The sequence below is a fragment of the Rana temporaria genome, chromosome 10 (assembly GCF_905171775.1).
Source record: "Rana temporaria chromosome 10, aRanTem1.1, whole genome shotgun sequence".
Taxonomy (NCBI): Eukaryota; Metazoa; Chordata; class Amphibia; order Anura; family Ranidae; genus Rana; species Rana temporaria.
In genome coordinates, this window is record NC_053498.1 from 22,572,147 (window position 1) to 22,589,386 (window position 17,240).

General features: G+C 45.8%; 1 protein-coding gene across 2 annotated transcripts in view; it reads right to left on the reverse strand.

The window, feature by feature from the left end:
- The window catches only part of LOC120916432 (phospholipase A2 inhibitor and Ly6/PLAUR domain-containing protein-like), a 73,772-nt gene extending 59,603 nt beyond the window's left edge, over positions 1-14,169 (reverse strand). The window contains exons 1-3 of one of the 2 annotated variants that reach the window (XM_040327398.1): positions 14,028-14,166; positions 8,614-8,745; positions 2,157-2,330 (exon numbers count right to left, since the gene is read on the reverse strand). In XM_040327398.1, the coding sequence (XP_040183332.1) occupies positions 2,157-2,330; positions 8,614-8,745; positions 14,028-14,076 (355 nt within the window). In that variant the 5' untranslated portion in view covers positions 14,077-14,166. Of the gene's footprint in view, positions 1-2,156; positions 2,331-8,613; positions 8,746-14,027 lie in introns of both variants that reach the window. The other variant, XM_040327400.1, reaches the window with a different exon arrangement.
- Positions 14,170-17,240: the final 3,071 nt, after the last annotated feature.

Sequence of the window (17,240 nt, forward strand, 5' to 3'; positions counted from 1 at the left end):
GACCCCACAATAGGGATAAAACTTTTCCACGTAAGGAAATTTAATAGGACATGTGGCCACTCATTAAAATTAGAAGAAAATTGGTTTAACCGTAAATTGCGTAGAGGGTTCTTTACTGCAAGAGCGGCAAGGATGTGGAATTAACTTTCACAGGTGGTGGTCTCAGCGGGGGGCATCGATAGTTTCAAAAAAATATTAGATAAGCATCTGAATGACTACAACATACAGGGATATACGATGTAGTATTGACATAAAATCACACACATAGGTGGGACTAGATGTATCAGTAGATACGCCGTCGTAAGTCCGAATGTGCGCTGTCGTATTTAAGCGCTCATTCTTAAAATGAGATACGCCTGAATGTTGCCAAGATACGACCGACGTAAGTCTCCTACGCCGTCGTATCTTGTGCATATTTACGCTGGGCGCTAGGGGCGCTTACGTTGATTTACGCGTTGAATATGTAAATGAGCAAGATACGCCGATTCATGAACGTACGTACGCCCGTCACAGTAAGCTACGTCGTTTACGCAAGGCGTTTTTCCGGCGTAAAGATAAACCACCAAAAAGATGCAAAGGGATGGACTTCGGAACTGCCGTCGGATTTTACGTTGTTTGCATAAGTTATAAGTGAATGGGGCTGGGCTTAGGTTACGTTCACATCGTTGCCATTGAGCCGTCGTATCTTAGGGCGTAAATTCGACGTGATTCTGAGCATGCGCCGTTCGTTCGACGCTTCATTTACATGGGATCACGATTCATTTTAATACAACACGCCCACTACCAGCCTACTTTGAATTAGGCGGGGCTTACGCCGGCCCATTTACGCTACGCCGACGTAACTTAGGGAGCAAGTGCTTTGTGAATACTGGCCTTGCCTCTCTATTTTACGTCGGCATAGCGCAAATGAGCTGCGCTATGCCCGCTTAAACATACGCCGCTCTGCGTGAATCTGGCTGTTTGTCTGTTCGTAATTTCGTGTTCTCGAATCGTTCTTTCCAATGGGCAGTGTAGTGAGTGATGTATCTTACTTAATATCTTAGCCAATCAGCTTATCTCTTTTGTGTCTGAGTCACAAGGCATTGCTGAATCTTTTTAGATTCAGTTGAGGAGGAGACTGAGGCCCCATACACACGAGAGGATCCATCCGCTGGAATTGATCCGCGGACCGGCTCCAGCGGATAGATCCCCTGGTGTGTACGATCCAGCGGATCTGTTTCCGCGGATTTTTATCCCCTGGGATGGATTTCCAGCGGATAAAAATTTGAAGACATGCTTTCAAATCTATCCGCTTGAATCCATCCCAACGGATTGATCCGCTGGTCTGTACAGACTCACCGGATCAATCCGTCCGAATCAATCCCCCGCATGCGTCGTAATGATTCGACGCATGCGTGGAATTCCTTATATGACAGCGTCGCGCACGTCATCATCGCAGCGACGGCGCGACACGTCATCGCGATGGGATTTCGATCCGATGGTGAGTACACTCCATCGGATCAAAATCCTCGAGAGGATTTATCCGCGGAAACGGTCCGGTGGACCGTATCCGCGGATAAATCCTCTCGTGTGTATGGGGCCTGAGTCAGGTTTCGTGACTGAGGGAGTGGACTGGGAGTAAGTACAGGACTTATTAGAAATTAAGCAAGATACACCCTCTCAAAATGGCGTACAGGGGCAGAGACTATAGCCGCGTCTTGAAAACGAAAATAAAATACAAGATTGCGAATCATTACGAATGACCGCAATGTATTTACGAAAGCACGGTAGTAGACACGAATCAACAAAAACAAAACAATGTTACGAATCAATGGAAAAGGCGATCTCACAAAAGTAACAATTACTAAATTACGAGGAGTGTACCGAAAAAAAACGAAAAATAATTATCTAACAAAATGACGAATTTCGAATCAAAGAAAATAAATTAGACAGAATTACGAATTGTAAAACTGTTACGAAAATACGAACGAATCCGAATATTAAAACTTGCGTCTTATGAAATGACGTAAAACGAGACGAAACGAAACAAAATGAAAAAGGTAGAGGTGCCTGGATTGGAAAACCGATGAAAAGAATTACATCTCTCTCAGGCAGGTAAAAATATATATAAACTGTACACCAAACTGTTTGCTTACGCTTAAAAAAGTCATACTTACTTTGGATTGGGCCTGAATTACACCCGTCCACTAGATTGCAGCATTTGGTGTATAAGGCAAGGTAAAAATCAGGATTAGAATCTACTTCAAAACGATTTTCACAATAGGGCAGGAACTTTGCTTTAAAGCATCCTTTTTTGACTGTAGTTATTTTTTTACCTTCTGAAGCAGAAGCTGTATAAAAAGAAAATACTCTATTAAACAGAATGAAATACAAACACAAGCAAGTTGCTAGGAATGTGCTGTATATACTATATACAGTATTATGGTCAAGGTTAAAGAATAAAATAGTAGATGGTGATTTTATATATACACTATAGGGGAGATCCACAAAAGAATTACGCCGGCGTATCTATTGATACGCCGCGTAATTTCAAAGTTCCCGCGTCGTATCTTTGTTTTGTATCTACAAAACAAAGATACGACGGCATCTGGGATCGATCCGGCAGGTGTACGTCTTAGTACGCCGTCGGATCTTAGGTGCATTTATTCGGCGGCCGCTAGGTGGCTTTTCCGTCGAATTCCGCGTCGAGTATGCAAATTAGCTTGTTACGGCGATCCACGAACGTACGTCCGGCCGGCGCATTTTTTTACGTTGTTTGCGTTCGGCTTTTCCGGCGTATAGTTACCCCTGCTATTATGAGGCATACTCAATGTTAAGCATGGCCGTCGTTCCCGCCTCGCATTTTTAATTTTTTACGTCGTTTGCGTAAGTCGTTCGCGAATAGGGATTTGCGTAGAATGACGTTCACGTTGTAACGCCTCGGCTTGTTGCGGGTTAATTTAGAGCATGCGCACTGGGATACCCCCACGGACGGCGCATGTTTACGTCGAGTCACGACGTATTTACATAAAACACGCCCTTATCACATCTAATTGAATTGCGCGCCCTTACGCCGCCAAAGATACACTACGCCGCTGTAACTTACGGCGCAAATTCTTTGAGGATTCGAAAAAAAAAACATAAGTTACGTAGTGTATCTTAGATACGCTACGCCTGACGCAAATATGCGCCGAGGTACGTGAATCTGCCCCCATATTTTCAAAAGTATTGGGACACTTGCCTTTACACGCACATGAACTTTAATGGCATCCCAGTCTTGGTCCGTAGGGTTCAATATTGAGTTGGCCCCGCCCTTTGCAGCTATAACAGCTTCACCTCTTCTGGGAAGGCTGTCCACAAGGTTTAGGAGTGGGTCTATGGGAATGTTTGACCATTCTTCCAGAATCGCATTTGTGAGGTCAGGTTCTGATGCTGGACGTGAAGGTCTGTCTCACAGTCTCCGCTCTGATTCATTTCAAAGGTGTTCTAGGTCTGCTGAGGTCAGGACTCTGTGCAGGTAGGGTGACCACATTTCCAGACTACCATTCAGGGAGACCCTCCCTTCCCAAAAATCAGCTTGTGCTGAAACGAATCACAGCACAGTGATTGGACACAAGAGGCAGGATTTATGATTTTTCCAATCACAAGCAGGGGGCGGGGATTGTGCTCCTCCAGGCATTCCCGGCCAGGACAAGTACTGTCAGTGAGTAAAGCGGTGATGTGGCGGCCTTTTTTTAGGGGCATCAGATTGGGGGGGGGGGGGGGCTGTGTCAAGTTTCAATCCGGGACACTGTATTGTCCTGGAATGAATGTGCCCGGGACAGACCTGCAAAATGCGGGACTGTCCCGGGCAATCCGGGACATGTGAAGACATAACATAACATATGATAAACATGTCCAAGCTAGATATGTAAATAACCTGTCACTCAAAGCAAGGATTTTTTTGGGGTTTAAAACACTTTAAAGGGGAGTTCCAGCCTTTTTTTAAGTTTATTAAAAGTCAGCAGCTACAAAAAGTGTAGCTGCTGACTTTTAATAAACAGGCACTTACCTGCTCCACGGTTCCAGCGACGCGCCGGCCGGGGCTCCGCTCCTCGCCCCCCCTCGCCGGCGTCTTCATTCCTAGTGTGGGCACCCGGCAGTGACAGCTTTCGGCTTTACGGCCGGGCAGGGCCATCTTTTCCATTGGGCACGCTGGGAAGTTGCCCGGGGGCCCCGCTTGCCTGGGGGGCCCCACCGGCTGCCCAGCAACCCTAGTAAAAAATTGTGGAGAGTGACAGGTTAGAACTGCCCATGCCCAGTTTGCAGAAATCACAGAGAAGATCCGGTCCTCCACGAGTGCGGGAGGTTGCTGATGTAAGGGGGGAGTGAAAGCAAAAATGTAAGAGAGCACTGATATAAAGGTTCCCCCTCCTATATTAGTGACCCCCCTTACCTTAGTGTATTTACTCTACGGAAAGTGGTCTCTGGTCACCAGAGTGCCCCCCCACATCAGAGTTCCCCTTTACATCAGAGTCTGCAGGATTCCCCCTTGCAATGCAAGGGGGAACTCCGTCTGCGGACCCTGATGTAAGTGGGAAAGAGAAAGCAGTCGACTCTGATATAAGGTGGTCTCTGGTCACCAGAGCCCCCCTCCACATCAGAATTCCCCCCTTAGATCATGGTCTGCAGCGTTCCCCTTTACATAAGAGTTCCCTTTCAATGTAAGGGGGAATCCTGCAGACTCTGATGTAAGAGGAAACTCTGTGCTGGCTGGGTTATAGTAACCTGACCTTCATGTCAATGAAGACATTTTTGTTTTACTTTTGTTTAACTTAAACACATTGCTAATAGCACTAGCTATATGTTTATAGTTTAAATACTGACATTTGCATTGTTCGGCACTGAATACTGTAATTTTAGGTACTTTTTTTTGCAGTGGCAGTAAAAAATGTGGTTCTGCCAGTAAATTTTATGATTTTTGTCAGTAAATTCTCGTGCGTGATTGTGTAGACAGGGCCCCAGTGCACTGTATTGCCCGGGGGCCTATAATGCTCTTAAGATGACACTGCGGCCGGGCACCCACTGCGCATGCCCGAGAAGCGCCGGGCGGTCCGATTGGACAGGCGCTCGCCTACAGGGAGGGGCTGCAATAAGGTGATTAAGCTATTCGCCTTACCAGCCCCTCGGCGGAAGGAGGAAGTGGGACAGGAGTCCCACTCCTCCTGACCACCCCACTCCCCCCCAAAAAAAAAATACGTAAGGGGGGAAGGAGTGGTTTAAGCGGAAGTTCCATTTTTAGGAGGAGCTTTAAGAGATCCCCTCACTGGAAGTAAGGGGCCAAGCCCAACCCCTGAAAAACAACCCCCCCCCACCATAATCCCCCCCCCTCCACCAAACGATTTGGAGGGGAGGCCCAATACTTTTGGCAAAATAGTGTGGATGAGTGAGTTTGGGGTGGAGGAACTTGACTGGCCTGCACAGAGTCCTGACACCTCAACCCAATAGATCACCTTTGGGATGAATTTGAGCGGAGATTGCAAGCCAGGCCTTCTCGTCCACATCAGTGTCTGACCTCACAAATGCGCTTCTGGAAGGATGGTAAAACACGTTTATATTCTGTATATATACAAATACATACAACTTCTGCTATAGCTCAAACTTTTGGCTCACCGCCAGCAAAACCTTGTCCCTTAACAGAGTCCGAAGTCCCCATCTGCTCGAAAAGGTCATCACAGTCCAACAAGGTCTCAGCAGCCCATTCACTACAAGCATGTCCTGTCCTGCTTCACACCTCATGGACACCTGCTGGTCGTTTTATGCCCTTTGCAGCCCTTTCCTGCAGGCAAGGCGACCCCGTAAACTGGTTGTAAACCCACTTGTTGGACTTCTACCTATAGGTAAGCCTAGAATAAGGCTTACCTATAGGTAGTGGAAATAGCTCCTAAACGTGTGCTGTTTTAGCGATATTTCACTTGTCGTCCGCCAAAAATCTTCACTGCGCATGCGCGGGGAAGAAACTAAACTAAGTGCCGTTTCTTCCCCAGCCTGTGTCGTGAATTGTGGCTCCCGTTCGCATGCCCGGGAGTGACGTCACGCGGCTCCAGCGAATCAAAGCGTCACTAGGGTTGGTGTCACCCAATGCGGTAAAACATGGTGTCACCCCCCCTCTGTCTCGGTTGCCCAGAACCAAGCAGGCAGCGCAAGGGCACGGGGCGCACCCCAAACCAGCCCCTGTAAATGATAGTATAGGGCAGTATAGTGGCAGGTTAGGGTAGTATAGAGTGGTATAGTGGCAGGTTGGTGTAGTGGGGTGGTATAGGACAGGTTAAGGTGGTATAGGGCATGTTGGGGTGATATCTGGTAGTTTGGGGTGGTATAGGGCAAGTTAGGGTTGCATAGGGCAGGTTGGGGTGGTATAGGGCAAGTTAAGGTGGTACAGGGCAGGTTGGGGTGGTATAGGGCAAGTTAGGGTGGCATAGGGCAAGTTGGGATGGCATGGGAAAGGTTGGGGTGGTACAGGGAAAGTTAGGGTGGCATTGGCCAGGTTGGGGTGGTATAGGGCAAGTTATGGTGGCATAGGGCAGATTGGGGTGCTACAGGGCAAGTTAGGGTGGCACAGGGCAAGTTGGGGTGGCATGGGAAAGTTTGGGGTGGTACAGGGCAGGCTGGGGTGGTACAGGGCAGGCTGGGTGGTACAGGGCTGTTTGGGGTGGTACAGGGCAGGCTGGGGTGGTACAGGGCAGGCTGGGGTGGTACAGGGCAGGCTGGGGGGTACAGGGCAGGCTGGGGTGGTATAGGGCTGGCTGGGGTGGTATAGGGCTGGCTGGGGTGGTATATGGCTGTTTGGGGTGGTACAGGGCAGGCTGGGGTGGTACAGAGCAGGCTGGGGTGGTACAGGGCAGGCTGGGATTGCACAGGGCAGGCTGGGCATGTCAGCTAAAAAAAAACACACAAAAAACGGGATGGTGTCACCCCTCTAGCGGATGTCACCCGGTGCGGACCGCACCCCCCGCACCCTAGGGTGACCACATTTCCAAACTGCCATTCAGGGACACACCCCCTCTCTCACCTTCCCCCAAAAAAAGGGGGGCGGGGGCAAATGTAGTCTCGGGGTTGATGGGGAATTTGGTGGCAGGTTATTTGTCAGGTGAATGTGCCACTTGCCACCAGATGCAGTGCTGTCGCTCCCTTTGTATGAGCTATGTGCGTAGAAGGAAAGGAGTGGCGTCACTATCTGGAGAGTGAAGATCACACCAGTCCCTGCTGATTGCCGCTGGGTGACGGAGAAGGAGGAGGTGCCGAGGTGGGTGGGGATAGCAGTGCTGCACTAGGCACAGGCCTTGTTCCTGGTCTCACTGTCTGAGAGTGAATTGTCACTGGTTGCAAGGTGCCAGGCTGCGCTGGCCCTAGCAACCAGTTACGGAAATGTAGTTATTAGTTAGTAGGGGGTGGCTGTGTCCTCTATTTCATTCCGGGACACTGTATTATCCCAGAAAATGGGTGCCCGGGACCTGGGACAGACATGTCAATTGCGGGACAGTCCCGGGCAATCCGGGACACGTGGGCACCCTACCGCACCCCCCTAGCAACGCCTCTGCCCCGGAAGGAAGAGGGGCCAGAAGATGGACGCTGCCTACTCTGGGGACATCGCTGGATTCTTTTGCAGGTAAGTGGCACATAATGGGCTAGTATGCGATGCACACTAGCCCATTATGCTTTTTATTTGTAGGCTTTGCAGCAGACTAAAGAGGAAGTAAAACCCATCAAGCTGTAAATCAATCAGGGCCAAACAGAGACTGAATCCTATCAGATGCAGCATCATTGTATTCAGGCAACCACAACCACAATAGTCGGCATTGGAGATTTCTCCATCTTTGCTGTTTTGCATGGATGGGGAAATTGACTGACCCACACTGTAAAATATTAATTTATTATTACAGGTACTTATATGACTCCGTCAATTTACGCAGCTCTTTACATAGATATTGTACATCCTCATTAGTCACTGCCCCCAAGGAGCTTACAATCTAATATATGGGTCTATGTATGAAAAGATTTGTCATGGGGATGTCTTCACCATTCACACAGGTGCAAAGAATTATTATCCTATTGTTTGTAATATAATTCCCTCCTAGGATTGTCAGCTCCATCTAGTGGACATAATGTGGTAATTTTTTTGGTTTGAAGTATTTTCGAAAATGGCCATCAGATGGAGCCGACGATCATAGGAGATGATTGGGATACAAACAATACGGTGGTAATTCATTGTACCTGGGTGTAAACGAGTTGCGCTGGGCGATACGAATGGTCCCTGATGTCTTCTGGGACCTGTGTGTTTCCCAGAAGACAGTGGCTTTTTTTTCAGGGGGTACTCCGTTCCACCATCTCGGGCTCAGACCCTTTGGTGCCTGCTCAGCACAATCACTTGTAAACACAAAAGTCTGGTTTCTGTGTTTACAAGTGACAGCTCTGCACTCTGTGTGTAACCCCCCCTGAACTCTGCACTCTGTATGTAATGCAATTCTGGTATTTAATGCCCCTTTAAGACCCTTCTACTGTTTGTGAAATCTGAACGGGTCGTGGTTGAGTTCCTGCACCTATTTTCTGAGAAAGAAAGCTCTGAGTATATATATGTTTGTTTTTTAAACTTACCCACATAGTTCACTTCAATTTGCGTTGCGCATTGATCAGTAAGTGATGTACACTCTACTAATTCCCCAACACAGTCATCTGGAACTCCTTCTTTATCCACGACTTCACAAGTGTTACATTGCAGGGCATTGCCTACAAAACAAAATGCAGTGTTACATCACAGAGGACACAGAGAAATCCACCATTCTACTCTGCTTGTCTATCCTTATATCTATCTATTATCATCAAATGTATCCATTTATTGTCATCAAATATCTATCTATCTATCTATCTATCCCTCTATATTCATTCTATCTATCTATCTATCTATCTATCTATCTATCTATCTATCTATCTATCTATGTATGTATTTATGTATCCATCTATCTATCTATCTATCTATCTATCTATTTATCCCTCTATATTCTATGTATGTATGTATCTATCTATCTATTTCTATCTATTATCATCAAATCTATCCATTTATTGTCATCAAATATCTATCTATCTATGTATGTATTTATGTATCCATCTATCTATCTATCTATCTATTTATCCCTCTATATTCTATGTATGTATGTATGTATGTATCTATCTATCTATCTATCTATCTATCTATATATCTATCTCTCTATTCTTTCTATCTATCTATGATCCATCCATCTATCCATACCTCTATTTTCTATCTATCTATCTATCTATCTATCTATGATCCATCCGTCTATCTATCCCTCTATTGTCTATGTATGTATGTATCTATCTATCTATCTATCTATCTATCCCTCTATATTCTATCTATCTATCTGTCTATCTATTTTCTATGTATGTGTCTATCTATCCCTCTATATTCTATCTATCTATCTATATTCTATCTATCTTCCCTCTATTTATCTCTCTAAATTCTATCTATCTATCTATCTATCTATCTATCTATCTATCTATCTAATTATCTATCTATCTATCTATCTATCTATCTATCTATCTATCTATCTATCTATCTATCTATCTATCTATCTATCTATCTATCTATCTATCTATCTATCTCTATATCCCTCTATAATATACAATGAGTACACTCCTCACATTTGTGTAAATATTTTATTCTATCTTTTCATGTGACAACACTGAAGAAATGACACTTTGCTACAATGTTGTGTAGTGAGTGTACAGCTTGTATAACAGTGTAAATTTGCTGTCCCCTCAAAATAACTCAACAGACAGCCATTAATGTCTAAACCGCTGGCAACAAAAGTGAGTACACCCCTAAGTGAAAATGTCCAAATTGGGTCCAATTAGCCATTTTCCCTTCCCAGTGTCATGTGACTCGTCAGTGTTACAAGGGGGGGGGGCTAAGATATGGCAGCCTCCTATGCTGGGACTTGTAGTGCACTCTGGGGGGGCAAGATATGGCAGCCTCCTATGCTGGGACTTGTAGTGCACTCTGGGGGGGGGGGCAAGTAATGGCAGCCTCCTATGCTGGGACTTGTAGTGCACTCTGGGGGGGCAAGTAATGGCAGCCTCCTATGCTGGGACTTGTAGTGCACTCTGGGGGGGGGGGGGCAAGTAATGGCAGCCTCCTATGCTGGGACTTGTAGTGCACTCTGGGGGGGGCAAGTAATGGCAGCCTCCTATGCTGGGACTTGTAGTGCACTCAGGGGGGGGGCTAAGATATGGCAGCCTCCTATGCTGGGACTTGTAGTGCACTCTGGGGGGGCAAGATATAGCCGCCTCCTATGCTGGGACTTGTAGTGCACTCTGGGGGAGGCTGCCATCTTGGCCTCTGTTTGATCTGCCATGATACTGCACATGTGATCAGTTATGACACCAGCCAATAGATGGTTTGACAGTTTGGTTGAGAGCACAATGTGATAATTAGTATTGCCAGCATGCCAGTAAAGTAACATTTTTTTTTTTTTTTAACTATTAAATTGATAGGTTTAGTTCCACTTTAAGCTCTGAATGGAACTGATGAAAGGTTCAAGGCTTTACACCAGGGGTCTCAAACTGGGGGCTCTCCACCTGTTGCAGAGCTACAGGTCCCATGAGGCATTGCAAGGCTGACAGCTACAAGCACGACTCAAGCAAGCAGAGGCATGATGGGACTTGTAGTTCCTGCAACAGCTGGAGGCCCGCCAGTTTAAAACCCCTGCTTTACACAGACCTAGGGCACGCTATTTGCAGCTAAGCTACTTAAATTTTCAACTCTCATTGGAAATACCTAAAAATAACTGACACTTATCCTGGTTTGTAAAAGCAGAACTAAACCCATTTATTTTACAGTTTCAAAAAAGAGATGCGTTCCCAAAAATAAAAGGATTTCGTTCTGCTTTAACTTTATGAATTAAAGGGGTTCTAAAGCTTCCTATGCATTAAGGTAAAAAAAACACCTTGCAGTCACCGGCCCCTCAGCGCCCCCGTTTTACTTACCTGAGACCCGAATCTTCTTGTGCGCGTGCTCTAGTCAGCTCTGTATTGGATGATTGATAGCAGCGCAGCCATTGGCTCCCGCTGCCGCAAATCAAATCAATGGGGCGGGGCCGAGTGATACAATCGGCAGCTATGGCCGCCGACTGTATTACATGGGAGCGCGCCCACAAGCAAACCCCCTTGGAAGAGAGCTTCCCAGACGGGGAGTTAGCTGTTGTGGGGAGGAGGCGAGACAGCAGCCGCCGAGGGACCCCAGAAGACGAGGATCGGGGCCACTTTGTGCAAAACTAACTTCACAGTGGAGGTAAGTATAACATGTTTGTTATTTAAAAAAAAAAAAACCTTGCAACCCCCTTAAGCTGACTTTGTGGAATGGACCACTGTGTGTGGACTGACTTAATAATGGGATAATTACTTGGTCATTATCATTAGATACATAGAGAAAGGATCCCTCTCTGCAGCTGCTGGCAGGGTACAGGCTTTTCTACTCAGGATCTTGCTCATGTTTAAAGAAAACAAATTAAGATTTTGCACACTATTTATTTTAATTTTTTTATACACTTGGGCCCAGATTCTCGAAGGCGTTACGACGGCGCAACACCATTAGCGCCGTCGTAACTCCTCATCTGGCCCCGGGTATCTATGCGACTGATTCTTAGAATCAGTTGCGCATAGGTACCCATTAGATCTGACAAGCGTAAGGCTGTTACGCTGTAAGATCTTAAAAGTCATTTTTTTTCCCGCCGCTATGTGTCGCATCGTCGCTTTTCCCCGTCGTCTATGCAAATGAGGTAAGTACGGCGATTCCCGAACATACGCGAGGTCGACGCAGCGAATTAACGTTGTTTGCGTAGCGTACCCGACGCGTAAGGTTGCCCCTGCTATTAGCAGGGGCAACCAATGTTAACTATGGCCGTCGTTCCCGCGTCGAATTGAATCAAAATTACGTCGTTTGCGTAAGACGTCCGTGAATGGCGCTGGACGCCATTTACGTATACATCTAGGAAAATGACGTCGGGGCGACGTCATTTAGCGCAATGCACGTCGGGTAATTTACCCGACGGAGCATGCGCAGTATGCTCGGCGCGGGAGCACGCCTAATTTAAATGGTGCCCGCCCCATTTGAATTGGGCGGGCTTGCGCCGAGCAATCTAATGATACACCGCCGCAAGTTTACAGGTAAGTGTTCTGAGAATCAGGATTTAAACCTGTAGACCTGCGGCGGTGAAACGTAGAGCTCATACATTACGCTGCCCAGGAGCAGCGCTAATGTATGAGAATCTGGCCCTTGGAATGTATTTAGCGAATTAAAACTGAACGTTAAATTACACTTTGAGATTGAACAAAAGGCACAGACCGAATCAAATTAATGCAACTCTGTGTTCATTATTACGATTTATCACACTGTTGCATTGCCTACACCAGCCATTCTCAACCAAGATTCTGTGGAACCCTAGGGTTCCTCCAGGGGTGGCTAGGGGTTCCTCCCTTATGATGGTGCCCACATAGTTTAAGGTGCAACCCCACTTGGCAGCGTCAGCAACCTCAAGGTTGTCATTCTGGCCACCTCTTTAAAAGGATGGCATTCTTCCAGGGGCGGACTGACCATTCGGGCACTGCCCGAGGGCCCCATGCCACTAGGGGGCCAAAACCAGGGACAGCATGTAAAAATGTGTGTTTTTTTTTTACATCTGTCCCTGAAATGTCCCTTACCGACATTAAGATTATCGGTGCCCCGCCTCTCCAGTACCTTTTCAGTGTGTGTATGTGTATTCTGTGTGTGTATACTGTGTATGCGTACTGTATGTGTGTGTGTATATTGTGTGGCCCCATAATCTATTGCATGAGGGCCCCATAATCTCCTATTGCCCTACGGGAAACAAGCGCTACTTCACAGGCATACTATAGACACCCCCCAGCTACGAAATTTAAAGGAATATTCCACTTTTATTGTTTCACTCTAAGCATTATTAAATACACTGCTCTCGAAAAAACTGCATTGAAACATGTCCCATGGGGCAGGACCCAGGTCCCCAAACACTTTTTATTACAATAACTTGCATATTAGCCTTCAAAATTAGCACTTTAGATTTCAAACATTCGAGACCCATAGACATTAACAGGGTTCTAAATTTCACACAAACTTTTGGTCCGTTCGCAGGTTCTGGTGCAAACCGAACGGGGGGGTTGTTCGGCTCATCCCTACTAATAATTTTACATACCAGGGCCAACTTATACAAGAGCCAATTAAGCCATTAGCATGTCTTTGGGGTACGGGGGGAAAACTCACACAAGCACAGGAAGAAAAGGCAAACTCCATGCAGGTGGCAGAGATGGACTGGCCATTGGGACTACAGGGAGTTTCCCGGTGGGCCGATGGCTCAGTGGGCCGGCTTCAGTGACAGCGGACTGCCGCCCCCTCCGCTCCTCTGTCTCTCCCTCCCCGCAGCGCTCACCTGGGGGGAACAAAGGAGCAGGGGGAGGAGCAGGGACGACGACAGAGGAGCATGAGGGGAGGGGACAGACAGCTGACTCAACAGCTTTGGCCTGGGAGTTTCTCACTTCTGCCTAATCTTGTCCCATAAGGGGGGCACCGAACTGATTCTTTGTCCCGGGTGAAATAATGTCTAGCCTCGCCACTGGTACTGCCTACAAGAGTACCAGTACCAACCGTTCTACTCTAAAAAGTAGAACGACTAGTGGCTAGTGAAGGGGGAGAGGGGGCTTGGGTGGCCGGAGGGTGGGGGGTGCGGGAGTTGTCAGGCCGTCATGGGAGAGACCTGTCAAAGTGGGCCTGTCTGGATGAAGTCCAGGGCCAAATTTCTGTCCCAGTCCAGCCCTGGCAGGTGGTATCTGAACTAAGTAGCATTTTGGTGCAAAGCAGGAGTCCCAACTACTAAGCTACCTTATAGCATAACATGTCAGGAATTCACTCATGCAGACCTGTAAGATTAAAGAAAGGTAAATGTTAGAAAAATAAATATCGGTACTTCTTAATCATTTCTTACCTGTAGCAATTACACCGCTGAAGATGAAGGCGGCAAGGATGAAATTCATGGTTATGGAAACCGGAATTCAGATTTGTAGGTTGTTGAGTGAATTAGACAAGTCTGCTCGCTCTGGTGTAATGCATATCCGCAGCATTGGTATTTATATATTTTGAGTGCCCGGTTATGCCAGAACTTAAACAATTCTTGGCAAAAGCCATAGCCTTATAATTACATTTTGGGAGAACTGTGTATGACGTGTAAAGTTTGAACACCTGTGTGGAAACAGGAAGAATTGGAACCCTTTATGACTTTCTTTGAAGCAGGTAGATATTCATCACAAGTGCTATTCATACTTTGCCCAAGGCATTTGGATCAGAAGGGTGTTCTGCAGATGGCATACTGAAGAAGAGCTTCAGAAGTGGATAATATCAGAAATAAACGTGGACTCTCTGTGTCACCAATGGTGGACAAGGGCATCCCTAAAATAGATATAAACCCAAACAGTATAATTTGATTAATTCTGATCAATTTGATTTCCTGCTCGTGCCATTAGCTCAAAGCTCATAGATAGCTCCGACAATGTGAGAAGTGACCGTTAGCATCTTCAATCATTCACTGTCATAGCTTTGTAAATAATTGATGGTGCAGGTTGAAAGCTGAGGAAGAGGGCATAAGTACACACAATATACAGTGCTTTGAAAAAGTATTCATACCCCTTGAAATTTTCCACATTTTGTCATGTTACAACCAAAAACGTAAATGGATTTTATGTGAAAGACCAACACAAAGTGGCACATAATTTCTAAGTGTAAGTAAAATTATAAAAGGTTTTCAAAATGTTTTACAAATAAATATCTGAAAGGTGTGGCGTGCATTTGTATTCAGCCCCCTTTACTCTGATACACCTAACTAAAATCTAGTGGAATCAATTGGCTTCAGAAGTCACCTAATTAGCAAGTGTGCACCTGTGTGTAATTTAATCTCAGTATAAATACACCTGTTCTGTGAAGCCCACAGATGTTTGTTATGGCCCGTACACACGACCCGAATATCGGACGAAAACGATCGTCCGATGAACAATCTTACGATTTTCGGATCGTGTGTACAGTACTTTCGAGAGCCGATCACGACCGTTCATCCGATATTTTTCGATCGGACATGCACAAAAATTTTCCTCGTAAGATGTAAGATCGTACGATTTTCGTTTAGTCAGTACAGTTGTCGTCCGACAATACAAATACATTACAACACATGACATCACTTCCGATTATTTTTTTCGGTCGTACGAGAATTTTCATGACTTTAATAACCTATTTCACTTTACTTGCGACTATTAAGCGAAAAAAGTCGTACGATCCGTAGTACGATATTCGGATCGTGTGTACGGGCCATTAGGCTCCGTTGATCCCCGCTAAGCCGGCGGATGACAGGGACCGCCCTGTATTTTCTCCGCTCTCCCCTATGGGGGGTTCGGATGAACACGGACCGTCTGTTCGTGTTCACCTGATCCGATCCGCCAGACGGATGGAAAAGTAGGTTTTTCCTCCGTCACACTTTGGCGGATCAGAGCGGGTCGGATGTCAGCGGGCTCCATAGAGGAGCACTGAGCACCCGTTCAGGTCCGCCTAAAAAACTGGCAGGTGGACCTGAACGGGCCGCCCGTGTGAAAGAGCCCTTAGAGAACCTTAGTGAACAAACAGCATCATAAAGACACACCAGACAGGTCAGGGATAAGGTTGTGGAGAAGTTTAAAGCAGGGTTAGGTTATAAAAAAAATCCCAAGCTTTGAATGTCTCATGGAGATTCAATTGATCATCCAAAAATGGAAAGAGAATGGCACAACTGCAAACCTACCAAGACATGGCCGTCCACCTAAACTGACAGGATGGGCAAGGAGAACATTCATCAGAGAAGCAGCCAAGAGGCCCCATGGTAACTCTGGAGGAGCTGCAGAGATCCACGACTCAGGTGGGAGAATCTGTCCACAGCACAACTATTAGTTGTGCTCTCCACAAATCTGCCTTTTGTGGAAGAGTGGCAAGAAGAAAGTCATAAGAAGTCCCGTTTGCAGTTTGCGAGAAGCCACGTGGGGGACACAGCAAAAATGTGGAGGAAGGTGCTCTGGTCAGATGAGACCAAATAATAAATTTTGGCCTAAAAGCAAAACGCTATGACTTGCAGCTGTAATTGCAGTGAAAGGAGGTTCTACAAAGTATTGAGTCAGGAGGGCTGAATACAAATGCACGCTACACTATTCATGTATTTGTAAAAAAAAAAAAATGGAAAACCATTTATCATTTTCCTTCGTGTTGGTCTACGCCTGTCAGATCTAATGGATATCTATGCGTAACTGATTCTAATGCCGCGTACACACCATCACTTTATGTGATGAAAAAAAATGACGTTTTTAAAAACGTCACTTTAATTGACTGTGTGTGGGGGAAAACGTCGTTTTATGTCTTGTAAAAAACGACCAAAAAAAATTGAAGCATGCTTCAATTTTATGTGTCGTTTTTCAAAAGTGCACTTTTTACTTCACAGAAATTGACCGTGTGTAGCAAAAAACTTCGTTTTCTAAGACGTTTTTTCATCCACGCATGCCCAGAAGCTACTTATGAAGCAAGCTTCAATGGTAAAACGTGGTGGAACGTAACCTCACTTTGCTAGAACATTGTGAGAAAACGATGGTGTGTAGGCAACTTCGTCTTTGAAAATTGAAGTTTCAAAAACGTCATTTTTTACTTCACAGAAAGTGTCGTTTTTTTTCATCGACATAAAGTGATGGTGTGTATGCGGCATAAGAATCAGTCGCATAGATAAGCCGGGCCAGATTAGGACTTACGACGGCGCAAATGGCGTTTGCGCCATCGTAAGCCCTTTGAAAATCTGGCCCAAAATGTTTACTTTTTGATTTAATAAATATAATAAAAAAAATAAAAAAAATGTAAAAAATGTTTTCCTCAGTTTAGACCAATACGTATTCTTCTACATATTTTTGGTAATAAAAAAAAAATCGCAATAAGTGTTTATTGATTGGTTTGCACAAAAGGTATAGGGGTAGATTCAGAGAGAAGATACGACGGCGTATCTCTGAGTCCGGCCGGTCGTATCTTTGCGCCTGAATCATAGAATCAGTTACGCATAGATTTCCCTAAGATCCGACCAGCGTAAGTGTTTTACACCGTCGTATCTTAGGCTGCATATTTAGGCTATATAGCAAGTAGATTATGC